Source organism: Trichechus manatus, unplaced genomic scaffold (genome assembly GCF_000243295.1).
Source record: "Trichechus manatus latirostris isolate Lorelei unplaced genomic scaffold, TriManLat1.0 scaffold00146, whole genome shotgun sequence".
In the NCBI taxonomy this organism is placed as follows: Eukaryota; Metazoa; Chordata; class Mammalia; order Sirenia; family Trichechidae; genus Trichechus; species Trichechus manatus.
In genome coordinates, this window is record NW_004444082.1 from 3942714 (window position 1) to 3957415 (window position 14702).

Genomic DNA, 14702 nt, shown 5'->3' on the forward strand with positions numbered 1-14702 from the left:
GTCTTTGTCCAAAGCTTCCCAGTGAGGAAGTGCAGAGCCTTCACTGGCAGCATCTGGGGAAGCAAAGTAAGAACATGAGCTCTTCCCTGGAATAGGATTAATGTAATCAAGAAATATGAATTTGTACGCTGCCCTAAAGAGGAAGTCCTGATACATGCCACAACATGGACAAACCTAGAAAACATTATGCTGAGTGAAATGAGTCAGTCACAAAAGGACAAACACTCTATGATCTCATGTATATGAAATAAGCAAATATATAGAAACCAAAGATTATTAATGATTATCAGGGCTGGGGTGGAGGGGAAAAGGGGAAGTTTTGCTTAGGGGACATTGAATTTATGTTAATGGTGGTGAAATTATGTGGAAAAGGATAGTAATAAAGGCTGCACAGCATGAAGAATGTAATCAGTGTCACTGAATTGTACATGTGGAAATTGTTGAACTGGTAAAGGTCTTGTTGTGTATGTTTTTACCACAATAAAAAAAAAAGAAATATGGATTTGCTAAAGCCAACAGTCTCTCTCCCCCATATCCTTTGCCCTCTTCTTCCAGATAACTGAGCCAGTCATTGGACGTTTTCAACCTCCTACAGACATGGAGGTCTTATAATATAGACAACCCTCTTGAGTTCAACACTTATATTGTTGGGGTGAAACTAAAACAGATGAGAACTCATACAATCTAAGTATATGTGGAGAATGCAGAAATTCCACATCAGTACATTGACCACTGGGGGAAAGATATTTGGATTCAGATTCCACAGCATGGGATAGACGTGGCTGATGGAACTGGGATTAGGCATCAGGAGGCTGTTCCAGAATGGGAGGGCAGTGTGCACAGATGGGGCTCCTAGAGCAGGGAGGTGGAGGGAGGGCGGGGAGCAGGGCAGCCTGGCATGAGCTTGGTCTTAATTTGCTGGACATCTGACAGTCCAGTGGGATTTTGCAGAGGATACCATAGTTAAAAGGATATACTTAAGAGATGATTATGGTGGGTGAGTCATAAGGGAGAAAGCTCCAGCTGGAGAAGGCTGGAGGGAGATTGTGGGAGTTGGTTTCAAGTTAGCAAACCTGGACGGGACATTTGGCAAACAGTGCAGTACAGTGTAGCAGTTAAGGGCGTGCATTTTGGAATCTGCTCTGCATACTAGCTTCGTGATGTTGAGCAAGTTACATAAACTTTTTCAAGCCTCAGTTTTCTCATTTGTAAGTGGTGATCATAATGGTGCTTACATCATTGTTGTGAGTGATACGTGAAATACTGCCTATGAATGAACAGCAGGCGCTTAGCCCAGCCTCACGCACAGGGTAATCACCTAAGTGACGCTGTCATGAAGCACTCAGATGTCATTGTTGTGAGTGCAGATAGGGGAGACCAGCTGTAAGTGCGACCCGAGTACAAGTTATCACTCATATTATGACGTCAGGTTGGAAACACTTGGAGGGCATGACTGCGTCTTCACTATGAGGTATATGAAGTATATATGAAGTGTAAGGAGTGGATGTAGACGGAGAACTAAAAATGGAGAGTGATCAAGTTGGAGCCCTGGAAGAACTGGAAATGAGGCTGGACAATCAAGAAGAGACAAAGGAAGGCCACCCTAACGGTATGGGGGAGGGAAGAGACTCACCTCTGGGGTCTAAATGCTAGGGAGGAGTCAGCAGCCTTGAGCCCAGCAGAGAACGTTGTAGTTAAAAACAAACAAACAAAACCTACATAAATGATATACATAATTTCAAGCTGCTTGACCTTTTCTTCAATGTGGCTATTTAAATTCATACATCATTTATCGGACATCATTCTTGATCTCTGAGACTGTCATCTGTCTTCCTAAGTGAAGCTGTCATGAAGCACTTTCTCCTTTATGACTCACCCACCATAATCATCTTCCTAGGAGTATAGGGTCAGACTTCTTTTTGTTTCTTCCTTTGAAATTTTGTTTTATTTACTTTTCTGTTTAGAAAGTCCGTTACAAGTCCGGTCCAGCAACGCCACCCTCCCAGAGCTGGAGCTCTCAGAACCAGCAGAGGTTCAGGAGAACACCTTGGCCCTCAAGGTCACCAGCTTGCCTGAGGTGCCAGAAGCTCCGCAGCCCGCACAGGAGGCCGCCACTCCACAGCCCACAGATGCGGTCCAGCCCGAGGCAGGCACTGCCCCAAGGTTGTCGGAACAAGCCATTGAGCCTCTGGAAGCCGATGCTCCGAAACCCTCAGAACAAGCAATCAAGTACCTGGAAGGTGACACTGCAGTGCCCTCAGAAGAAACAACCACAGCCCTGGAAGGTGACAAGGTGATGGTGATCCAGAGCAAGGAGGACTTTGAGGCCGTACTCAAAGAGGCTGGCGAGAAGCTGGTGGTGGTGGACTTCTCGGCCACATGGTGCGGGCCCTGCAAGATCATCAAGCCAGAGTTCAACGCCCTGTCTTTCAAGTATGATAATGTGGTGTTCCTTGAAGTGGATGCGGATGAGTGTGAGGAGCTGATTAAAGACTGTGGGATCATGTGCATACCAACCTTTCAGTTTTATAGAAAAGAGGAAAAGGTGGGTGAATTTTGTGGTGCCCTTAAGGAAAAACTGGAAGCAATCATTACAGAATTAAAGTAAGTATGTATTCTGAAAACACTGTAAATAGTTGGCTGTTTATAGCTTGTGATTTTTTTTTTATTTACAGAAAGAGATCAGATATAACAAGAGTATATGTCCAAACATCACCTGATAGTAAATTATAAATATTAATTCTACCCTTTCCTCAAAATAGTCAAAGCATTATATATATTATGGCAATGTTTTTGTTGATAGGGAAATGTAAAATTAGAACTTGCTTTCGTGGAGATTTGATTTCCCACTGTCCCTTGTTTATCAATCTTGATTTTTTTTTCACTCTTTCTTGAAAATTCAGCCCATTTAGATAGTGTGTACAGCAGCATCAGGAATTTAGATAATTCTTCTGTAGATGTACAATATCTAAAGATGGGAAGAAACTGTTTTCTTTTCATATTCACATATCTTTCGGTTTTCTAAGAGACTTACAGAAATAAAGAATTAGAAAGATTTATATATCTAATCTAACCTCCTTCTCGTGTGGGGAGTATCCTGGAGGCCTGGGAAATTAAATGGGTTCTCCAACCCCGAACATGATCTATTGGTGGCAGAGCTGAGACCAGGGCCACGTTCCCAGATTCCAAGTCCAGGGCTCTTTCTACTAATTCATGCTCAGAAAATCTGTGACAGAGCTCGAAACTTCTGACTTCAGACCCAATTCCTTTATAATTAAGGTTCAAGTCAGTGCGATTCTTGGTGTCATTATGACATCATATCCCTGGTGGCAAAGTTTCTGCCTTGTCCCCCTGGTAACTGAGTGTCTGATACGCTCCCAGATGTCTCATAGCCCAAAGGCCCGTGTCTGGCCCATAGATGGTGGCTTGGTCCAGAGTGTTTTTAAAAATTTGAATTGGTTGCCAGCATTTAAAAAACAAGAATTCCCACTAAAATCTAGATCTCTAGCTTTTTTTGAAAAATTGTTGAGATCTAGCAATCCGTGCTTGCATTACCTAAAGACACCAGTCTAATCTTAGGGGTAGAATGGCAACTACCTCCATTAGATGGGGAATAGACTGTGCAGGCCGCTGTTGCTGAACCTGGCTGGCTTCCTTCATTTCTTTACACAGTGAGTTGCAATCTCTGTCTTAACTGTGTGCCTGCCCTGGTTCTCCTTATGATAAATCTTCAGCCACAGCCCTCATTTGACCCATTAACAACAGCAAACAAAATACCATAGGTACTGGGCCTTTTTTCCAAAAAGATTTGGAATGTCCTACAAAAAATATTATTGATAAGGCCAATAAACTAGAAAGAGGAAATTAGAACCATTACAATGAATAAGAAACAAATATGTCAACTCTGAGGGCACATGCAATAGCTCTGATCGAGGGGTGTCAAGGATTGAATTGTGTCCCACAAAAATGCGTGTCAACTTGGCTAGACCATGATTCCCAGGATTGTGTGATTGTTCACCATTTTGTCATCTGATGTGATTTTCCTATGTGTTGTAAATCCTACCTCTATGATGTTAAAGAGGCAGGATTAGAGGCAGTTGTGTTAATGAGGCAGGACTCAATCTACAAGATTAGGTTTTGTCTTAAGTCAATTTCTTTTGAGATATAAAAGAGAGAAGGGAACAGAGACACAGGGGGACCTCAATACCACCAAGCAAGAAGAACTAGGAGCACCTACATCCTTTGGGCTGGGGTCCCTGTGCTGAGAAGCTCCTAGACCAGAGAAAGATTGATGACAAGGACCTTCACCCAGAGCCAACAGAGAAAGAAAGTCTTCCCCTGGAGCTGGCATCCTGAATTTGGACTTCTAGCCCACTGAACCGTGAGAGAATAAACTTCTCTTTGGTAAAGTCATCCATTTGTGGAATTTCTGTTATAGCACCACTAGTTAAATAAGACAAGGGGCAAATTTTGTTCTGAGTTTCTTGCAATGTGGGGGAGAAAAGGGAAACAATAATATACAGAGGTCATTACTCAAACGGTGCAAGCATCTGAATTTGAAAAAGGAGTCAAAGCTTTTCCTTAAGGAAATAACCGAATAAAATTTCTCATTTCTCATCTGGGACCTTAAGTTTGATACATTGAATAATGGATGATGTCTTTGACAAGATTTTTTTTAAATTGTACTTTAGATGAAGGTTTACAGAGCAAACTAGTTTCTCATTAAACAAATAAAACACGTATTGTTTTGTGACATTGGTTGCCAACCCTACCACATGTCAACACTCTCCCCTTCTTGACCTTGGGTTTCCCATTAACGCTTTCCTGTCTCCTCCTGCCTTGTTGTCCTGGCCCCTGGGCTGGTGCGCCCATTTAGTCTCGTTTTGTTTTATGGGCCTGTCTATTCTTTGGCTGAAGGGGGAACCTCAGGAGTGACTTCAGTACTGAGTGAGCTATAAGGGTGTCCAGGGTTCATACTCTCAGGGTTTCTCCGGTCTCTGTCAGGCCAGTAAGTCTGATCTTTTTTGGTGAGTTAGAATTTTGTTCTACTTTTTTCTCCAGCTCTGTCCAGGACCCTCTATTGTGATCCCTGTCAGAGCAGATGGTGGTGGTAGCCAGGCACCATCTAGCTGTGCTGGACTCAGTCTGGTGGAGGCTGTGGTAGTTGTGGTCCGTTAGTCCTTTGGACTAATCTTTCCGTTGTGTCTTTGGTTTTCTTCATTCTCCCTTGCTCCCTTGCAGATGAGGTGAGACCACTGGAGTATTTTAGATGGCTGCTCACAAGCTTTTAAGACCCCAGATGCTGCTCACCAAGGTAGAATATAGAACATTTTCTTTATAATCTATGTTATGTCAATTGAGCTAGATATTCCCCGAGACTGACAAGATTTCTTTGATAATTCAGAAAAATTTTCATGTGGCTATTCCAGGTAGTAATCATTAATAAAAACTGACTGTGTAATCAGAAAGCACTTTTCAATTAAAGGGTTCTGAATTCAAGGTGCGCAGGTATGTAGCTTTCCTGTGTCACATAAATGGACTCTACTAACGGTGCACATGTCCCACCTGTTCCTTTCCTCTGGTCTAGAGACTTCCTCTGACTTTTTCACTCAGATTTGTTCCCAGTTTCCATACTAAACATGCCTGGCTTTCACATGACTGTATCTGCCTAGACATTTAGGCCCAGACTTTGATGAATTAACTCAATTTCACTGCTACCAGAGCCCTTGTGTGGACAACTTAGTGAGCCTCATGACATGTCAGGTTATGTAACTTGGACACCAGACCAAAAAATCCAAACCCATTGCCATCGAATCGATTCTGACTCATGGTGACCCCATGTGTTTCAGAGTAGAGCTGTGCTCCGTAGGGTTTCCAATGGCTGTAACCTTACAAAGTAGATCACCAGGGCTTTCTTCTGTGGTGCCACTGGGTAGATTTGAACTGTCAACCTTTCAGTCAGTAGCCAAGTGCAAACTGTTTGTGCCACCCAGGGACCTTAACTTGGACACAGGGACCCTGAAATCTAACCTTAGTAACTTATACCAACTGTTTCTTGTAGGACTGTAGTATTAAAGACATTTCTAGTGTGCGTTTTTCTTTATATTTAGGTTACTAAGTGATGTCACAGACAACGAACCAAAAAATCCTTAAAAATAATTATGAACTAGATTTACTGGCCTGACAGATTGGAGAAACCCCAAGAGTATGGCCCCCGGACACCCTTTTAGCTCAGTGGCGAAGTCACTCCCGAGGTTCACCGTTCAGCTGGGGATTGGACAGCCCCATAAAACAAAATGGGACTAATGAGGCACAGCATTCCAGGGACAAGGACTAGAAGGCAGGAGGGGACAAGAAAGCTGGTGATAGGGAACCCAAGGCTGAGAAAGTACAGTGTTGACATGTCGTGGGGTTGTTAACCATTGTCAGAGGGCAATATGTGTACTAACTGTTTAATGAGAAACTATTCTGTAAACTTTCATCTAAGGTACAAAAAAAAAAAAAAGAATTATCTATGTGAGATCAAATTGACAACAGCAACTCAAAAGGTTTGATAGGAAGCCTAGGGGGCAGTGAGTTGAAGATAATTGTGATGGAATAATTTGGAAAACGATAGTGAGAATAGCAGCACAACTGGAAGAATGTAATCGAAGTCACCGAATTGTACACGTAGAAACTTTTGAAATGGTGTAACTTTGGCTATGTATATTTTCACCAAAAAAAAAAAAAAAGTCCTCCAAGATCAAGAAGGGACAGTGTTAACATGTCATGGGGTTGTTAACTAATGTCATAAAACAATATGTGTACTGACTGATGAGAAACTATTTGTTCTGTAAACCTTCATCTAAAGTACAACAAAAAAAAATTTTTTAAATAATAATTATGATAGTAGATTTTAAAGGCAATTTTATAATATTCCTAATGTAACTCAAGGGAAGAAGGCAAAGACCCGTTCTATGAAGGCAATTCTGCAGGGCCAAGACATTGCAAAGCAAGTTTGTGGCTCTCTGGTGATCTGGTTTTGTCCAGGGATAAAACTGAAACTGCCACAGAGTCAACTCATATCCTTCCAACTACTAACTGTAAGCACCATTTCTCTTGACTGAGTAATAGTTGAACAGCAGCCAAGTTAAAGTTGTGTTCTCTGGCAGAAAGCTTGAGGACAGACACTGTTTTGCTGACTTTAAAAGAAGCATGCACTTAAAAAAAAAAAAGCAAGCAAACAAACAAAAACCAACCAAGCAATTATTATCACCTCTAATACATAGCAGTAGGACATGAAGGAGAAATAAGAAGCTTTTCTAATGAGAAGGAAGATTCCAGATAACCATATTGGCTGTGAATGATAATAGTCAAACTAGAACATTAGCAAGAGTCAATGGAAAACTTGTTAGAATTAATAAGAGAACTCAACTAAGTGTCAGTGTTCAGAGAAAGATTTTAAAAAATAACTTTCCTATGATTCAGGAATAATTGAAAAATATTTTGGAAAAAGGTCTCATTCGTAACATTGACAAAAAATAAAATATCTAGCAATAGTGCTAACAATAAAAATAAGATTTATTAAGACTAAATCTATAAGTTTTGCAAGATATACAACAAGCAGGTCTGAATAAAGTTAGACAGTCCATTTTCCTCATTGGAGAGAAAGACTGAAAGATGTTGATTTTTCCCACTTAATTAGTAGATTTAATGTAATTACAGCTAATGTCACAATGGGATCATTGGGAGAACTTGACAAAAATAATTAAAAATTTACCCAGAATAATAGACAATAGGTAGGAAAAAGTCTTAAATAAGGAGTGGTGAGAATTTGCCCTATCAGATAATAAAATGTATAATTGATGCAGTAATTATAAGACTGTGGTATTGATGCAGAAAAAAAAAGAGCAATGAAACATAATAGCCAAGTGTCATGGATTGAATAATGTCCCCCAAAAATGTATGTATCAATTCCGCTGGGTCATGATTCCCGGTATTGTGTAATTTTCCTATATATGTTGTAAATCTTGCCTCTATGATGTTAATGAGGGAGGATGGGCGGCAGTTGTGTTAGTGAGGCAGGACTCAATCTGCAAGATTGGATTGTGTCTTGAGGCGATCTCTTGAGATATAAAAGAGAGAAGTGAGCAGAGAGACGGGGGACCTCATACCACCAAGAAAGCAGTGCCAGGAGCAGAGCGTGTTCTTTGGAGCCGAGGTCCCTGCATGGAGAAGCTCCTAGTCCAGGGGAGCATTGATGAAGAAGCCAACAGAGAGAGAAAGCTTTCCCCTGGAGCTGATGCGCTGAATTTGGACTTGTAGCCTACTAGACTGTGACAGGGTAAACTTCTCTCTGTTAAAGCCATCCACTTGTGGTATTTCTGTTATAGCAGCACTAGATGACTAAGACACCAAGAATCAGACATTGGTAAATAAGTAGTAATATATTTGAAAAAGGAAACATTTCACACATGAAAAGATGCTCAAAACATTAGTCATTAATGAAATGCAAATCAAAACCACAAAGAGATGCCACTTCACACCCACTAGGATGGCTATTATTTTAAAAAAACAGAAAATATCACGTGTTGGGGAGGATGTGGAAAAAGTAGAACCCTTGTTCATTGCTAGTGGGAATGTAAAATCATGCAGCTGCTGTGGAAAACAGTTTGGGGGTCCCTCAAAAAGTTAAACATAGAATTACCACATGACCAAGCAATTCTACTCCTAGTTATATAGCCAAAGAACTGAAAAGAATTGAAACTAGGGACCACAAACATACAAAAATGTTCACTGTAGCATTATTGACAATAGCCAAAAGGTGGAAACAACCCAAATGTCCATCAAAAAGTCAATGGATAAACAAACTTTGATATATTCATACAATGGAATATTATTCAGTCATAAAGAGAAATTAAATTTTGATACTTGATACCACATGGATCAGCCTTGAAAACATACTGAGTGAAATGTCAAGAGAAATGTTTTATGAGCACACTTATACAAAATATGTAGAATAGGAAAATGCATAAAGATCAGTGTAGATTGGTGGTTACCAGGGGCTGGGAGGAGAAAGGAATGGTAAGTTATTGCTTGATGGGCACTGAGTTTCTCTGTTTGAGATGATGAAAAAGTTTTTAAAAATGGTTAAAATGGCAAATTTTATGTTACACGTATTTTACCACAAAATATTTTTTTTTAAAGGAAGCATTTTAATTTAATGGAGTATGCATGGATTTAAAAAAAAAAAAAAACTTGGGGATATTCGGGGGGTGGGAGGGGTTGGGAGATCAGCTTAAGTCCCATTCCCATGCCAGACACTAAAATAAATATAAGTTGGGTGTGATGGTTAAGGTTGTGCGTCAACTAGGCTGGGCCATGAATTTCAGTGGTTTGGCAGTTCTGACATGTTTTGGTAGCTATGTAATAACGTAATCACCTCCATAATGAGATCTGTTATGAGCAACCAATCAGTTGAAAAGGCGTTTCCTTGGGGGTGTGGCCTGCATCCAGTACAGGTGGACTTTCTGGCAAAGCTCATTGGTTCTTGCCATGTCTGGATCCTGCAGCTGGCTCCTGTTCATCTAACCTCTGGTTCTTGGGACTTAGCTAGCAGCTTATCTGCTGGACTTGGGATTTGTCAGTCTCCTCAGCCTGCGAACAAGAGGCCTGTTGTCTGACCTGCCAATCTTGGGTTCGCCAGTCCCTGCAGCTACGTGAATCAGAAGAAGCCTGATCCACAGACTTGGGACTTTCCAGCCTCTGCAAGCACGTGAGCCATTTCCTTGATATAAATCTATCTATATATATGTATTTATATGCCGCACTGGTTTTGCTTCTCTAGAGAATCCAGCCTAAGACATTTGAGTTAAAGAGTAAAAAATAAAATATAAAATCATTTAAAAATTGAAGAAAGTTTAGTTAAACATTTATCTGATTCATAGATGGATAAAGGACTTCTTAAATGCAAATACAATTAAATAGATCTGAACATATAAAAAAATTAAAATTTTCTGTGCCAAAATATAAACAAAATTAACAGAAAAATATGTGTCAAAGGTATAACATAGGATTTAACATATTTACTACAAATATACTCCTACAAATCAGTAAGAAAAATAGAATATCCCAGTAGAAAAATAGGCAAAAAACACAATCCATTCATAATAAATACAAATTGGTAATGAATGTGAGAAATTTTCACTAATAGATAAGGGAGCAGATTTGTTGTTGTTGTTAGTTGCCATTGAATCAGTTCCAACTCATGGCAACCCCATATGTACAGAGGAGATCTGCTTCATTGGGTTTCCAAGGCTGTGACCTTTTGGAAGCAGACTGCCAGGCCTGTCTTCCGAGGCGTGTCTAGGTAGGTTCAAACTGCCAACCTTTTGGCCAGTAGTCGAGCACTTAACCATTTGCACCACCCAGGAACTCCAAAGGAATGGATAGGAGAACATAATTAAAGTCAACAAGACTTCGATAGTAGTGTTGCAAGGATATAGGAACACAGTCACTCTTGTACTGCCAGTAGAAGTTTATATTGCTACAAACCCCTCTGGAAAACAACTGTGCAACAAAGGGACAGACAAAATGAGCTCAAGATGAGGCTCAGTGGCTAGGTCTGAAGACTCCGGTGGGGCCACAGCACATAGAAAATGACTCCTAAGGAAGGCTCGATAGCCCTTAAAGGGCTCTGACATTGCTGGGTCACTGTTGGAAGGGTGTATGTCCAAGCAAATGCCCAGAGCTCTGTGAACTCCACCTCAAAAGTCAAAACGGAGGCTTCTCCAAAGGCCAGTAGAAGACCTGGGCCAGAGGAGGCCTGCAGCCTTCCTTGATCCCAGGCCTTAAGTACAGACCAAGTGTTTCTTAGAACAATCAATTATAGAAGATCAAAAGGACCACATTTATTCAAAAGCAAAGATGAGAAGGAAGGTTGATTTCATTGTTAGGTGCCATTGAGTCAGTTCCAACTCATAGCGACCCCATGTACAACAAAACGAAACACTGCCTGGTCCTGCGCCATCTTCACAATCGTTGTTTTGCTTGAGCCCATTGTTGCAGCCACTGTGTCAATCCATCTCACTGAGGATCTTCCTCTTTTTCTGTGATAACATGTCCAGAGTAAGTGAGACAAAGTCTTACCATCTTCTCGTCTAAGGAGCTTTCTAGCTATACTTCTTCCGAGACAGATTTGTTCATTCTTCTGGCAGTCCCTGGTATATTCAATATTCTTTGCCAACACCATAATTCAAAGGCATCAATCCTTTGGTCTTCTTTATTCATTGTCGAGCTTTCACATGCATATGAGGGGATTGAAAACACCATTGCTTAGGTCAGGCGCACATTAGTCCTTAAAGTGACATCTTTGCTTTTTAACACTTTAAAGAGATCTTTTGCAGCAGATTTGCCTGAGGCAAATGCATCATTTGATTTCTTGACCACTGCTTCCATGGGCATTGATAGTGGATCCAAGTAAAACAAAATGCTTGACTACTTCAATATTTTCTCTATTTATCATGATGTTGCTTATTGGTCCAGTTGTGAGGATTTTTGTTTTCTTTATGTTGAGGTGTAGTCCATACTGAAGGCTGTAGTCTTTGATCTTCATCAGTAAGTGCTTCAAGTCCTCTTCACTTTCAGCAAGAAAGGTAGTGTCATCTGCATATTGCAGGTTGTTAATGAGTCTTCCTCCAATCCTGATGCTGCGTTCTTCTTCATATAGTACAGTTTCTTCTTCATATAGTCCAGAGAAGGCAGGAAGTGGTAGAAAATCCAGATGAAAGGAAACGAGGAACCCAGGGCAGAAATGGGGAGAGTGCTGACACATTGTAGGGAATGCAACCAATGACATGGAACAATTTCTGTACAAACCATCAAATGGGAAATGAATTGCTCTGTAAACTTTCACCTAAAGCACAATTAAAAAAAAAAAAAAAAAAGCATAGACCGAGGAAGCACAAATCAAGTCCTCAGATGCAGTGAGGCTTTGGGGAAGTTTTACCAAGTGGTTCTACTGCATTGAGAGAATCTCAGGGATTCAGGGATTCATGGGTCAGTCACCAAGCTCTTCTTCCACTGCTCACTAATCCTTTTCTCCAAGGAAATTCACCTTACACATTTCCTAATCACTATCAGGGAAAACAGCATTTCAGCATGTAACGCGCCTGTCAAGCACTATTGGATGGGAATGCAATCTGTTGAATTCTTCTCTGCCACCCCTGCAGGACAGGGGTGAACAGACTCAAGGTGGGTCAGGACTTATATTCAATTGGCGTTTCTCAAGCTTGTGGTCGCAAAAATCACTTGGGTACATGTTAAAAATTCAAACAGGCCTCTATACTTGAAAAATCTGATTCAGTAGTTGTAGGCCAGGGCCCCAGAATCTCTCTTTGCAGTAAGATCCCCAGATGATTCTTGTGATGAGGCAGATTTGGGGAACAATGAGTTTGATTTCTGGAACTTGGCAAGTCCTCTTTTATTTATACAAGTCGGGGGGCACCGTGCAGTCCTGACTTAAAATCAACTGATTATGGACCTTAATCACATCTACAAAATACTTTACAGCAACATCTGGATGAGTATTTGAATAACTGAGGACTTTAGGCTAGCGAAGTTGACCCATCAAAAAGACAATCACAGTTGGGAAAAAGTAAAGGGAATTACAAAATCTAAGAAGAAATTTAAAACTGCATGCTCAGTTTGAACTTCCTCCTAGTCCAAGAGAAAATCATCCCAAAAGTGAAGCCCTCCACAAGGCTCCTCTCTTTGCACACCGCTCTTCTTAACTGCCCTTCAGACACACTCTGTGACAGCATCTCCTTTGTCTCTACCCACCTTTCTAGAAATCCACAACCCTCACCCCCGAGAGTCATCTTGTGTAGAATTGGTCATCTTCCCAGCCACATTTCCTTCCTAAGTCTGAGTTAATGGATTTGGAATACCACCACCAGAGGGGTAGGGCTTGGGGTCTCTGCAGTCCGAGTTCCACGAAAAGCTGGTGTGTGGGTGGGTAGTATAAGTGCAGCCTCCTCTGAGGTGTCCCCCACTAGTGGGAATCATAGAGATCCTCTTTTTCCCATCATCCAAAGCATGCTTGTTAGAACAAATACACACACTTCCACAACATAATCATTTCTCTGGGACTGGACTGCCCGATCCATAGGAGCTTTCTCCTTCAGGAACATCTTCCTGACTGTCCCCTTAATCTGCAAGGCTGTATCTTTCACAGTGGAGTTAGAACTTCACATTATTATGTGGAGCAGCCTCACTTCACTCTTTTCTCTCAAATTGTCCCCACAGGCCTACCAAGTATAAGAAGATGGGTTCACTGTTGAGTCAGTTTACAGGGCTACAGCCCACTGAGTTCTAGTGCAGGCTCCTTCCTGGAGGTGTGAGGTGTGGTAGTCCACTCAGGAGGTCTGGCCACAGCTCTGAACTTATGAGACCGGACCTTCCTTCTCCAGGCAGTGTTTAGAGGAGGGTTGGGATGGGATGAGGAGTGGGCTTGCTCTCCCAAATTCACTGAGAAATGAAAAAAAAATAAGTTAAAATACTAAATACAGAATGATCCCTATTTTATTTAAAAGTCAAATAAAAGGTAGAAAAGCTACATTATAAAATGTTATCATTGGCTATCTTCTGTATGGTGGTATTATGGATTTTTATTTTCATTCTACTTTTTTTTTCTGCTTATTGAAGTAATAGGAAGAAAACATAATTAGTGGACTATTTTGGAGATCCCAACTACTGGAAAACACAAAAGCTGGGAGACCTGAACAAAGGGGAGTGACACATAGCACGAAGTCAAAGGTGCTCTGTGAGCTTCAGAATGCTAAACTTAACCCGAGGCTCTGTGTTCTGCTTGTGCATCTGGGCCTGCCAGGCTTCATACCACCAGAGTCTAACAACAGAGACTAAATCAGCAGAATTTCTTCTGTTTGGAGCTGAGCTACCTAAGTGATTATGGGGGTTGCAGAGTAGGGGATATATTCATTTGTTTGGTTGCAAGCATCAGAAGCCCAACTCATACCGGCTCACGCAAAAATGGAGTTTATCTTGAAACTGGAAATTCTAAGAGGATGAACTGCGTCAGGTGAATGCAGGGATTCAAACATCATCAGGACTCTGACATTTTCCACCTCTCAGCTCTGCTGCTCATCTTGATTTTATCTTTGGTTACCTGCACAGCCCATTATCCTAGATTAGCAGTGAGCCTGTTTCCTAATAACCCTGTCTTAGTCAGAGTTCTCTAGAGAAACAGAACCAGTGACTACACACACACACACACACACACACACACACGGAGCCCTGGTAGCACAATGGTTAAGAGCTACGGCTGCTAACCCAAAGGTTGGCAGTTTGAATCTACCAGCTGCTCCTTGGAAATCCTATGGGGCAGTTCTACTCTGTCCTATACAGTTGCTATGAGCTGGAATGGACTCGATGGCAATGGGGTTTATATATATATATATATATACATATATACGTATGTATGTGTATATGTATATAGTCACTAGTTCTGTATATGTAAATATGTATGTATGTGTGTGTATATATATATATGTGTAGAGAGAGAGAGAGATTTAGTTCACAGGATTAGCTCACATAATTGGGGGAGGGGACAGACAAGTCCAAAATCTGTAGGTCAAGATTACTCCAAAGGACTAATGGATCACAAGTACCACAGTCTCCATCAGACTGAGTCTGCAGGATTGATG

The 14702-nt window shown here is 41.1% G+C and overlaps 1 protein-coding gene across 1 annotated transcript; it reads left to right on the forward strand.

The window, feature by feature from the left end:
* The first annotated feature begins 1524 nt into the window (after positions 1–1524).
* TXNDC2 (thioredoxin domain containing 2) lies at positions 1525–2608 on the forward strand. The gene is made up of 2 exons (XM_004385805.1): positions 1525–1609; positions 1965–2608. The coding sequence occupies exons 1-2, from the start codon at positions 1525–1527 to the stop codon at positions 2606–2608; spliced, it is 729 nt and encodes a 242-aa protein (XP_004385862.1).
* Positions 2609–14702: the final 12094 nt, after the last annotated feature.

Coding starts and splice junctions, on each gene's coding strand:
- TXNDC2 (XM_004385805.1), top strand. CDS start 1,525: ATGGAGAGTGATCAAGTTGGAGCCCTGGAAGAACTGGAAATGAGGCTG. Junction 1,610..1,964: donor AAAGGAAGGCCACCCTAACG/GTATGGGGGAGG, acceptor TTTTCTGTTTAG/AAAGTCCGTTACAAGTCCGG.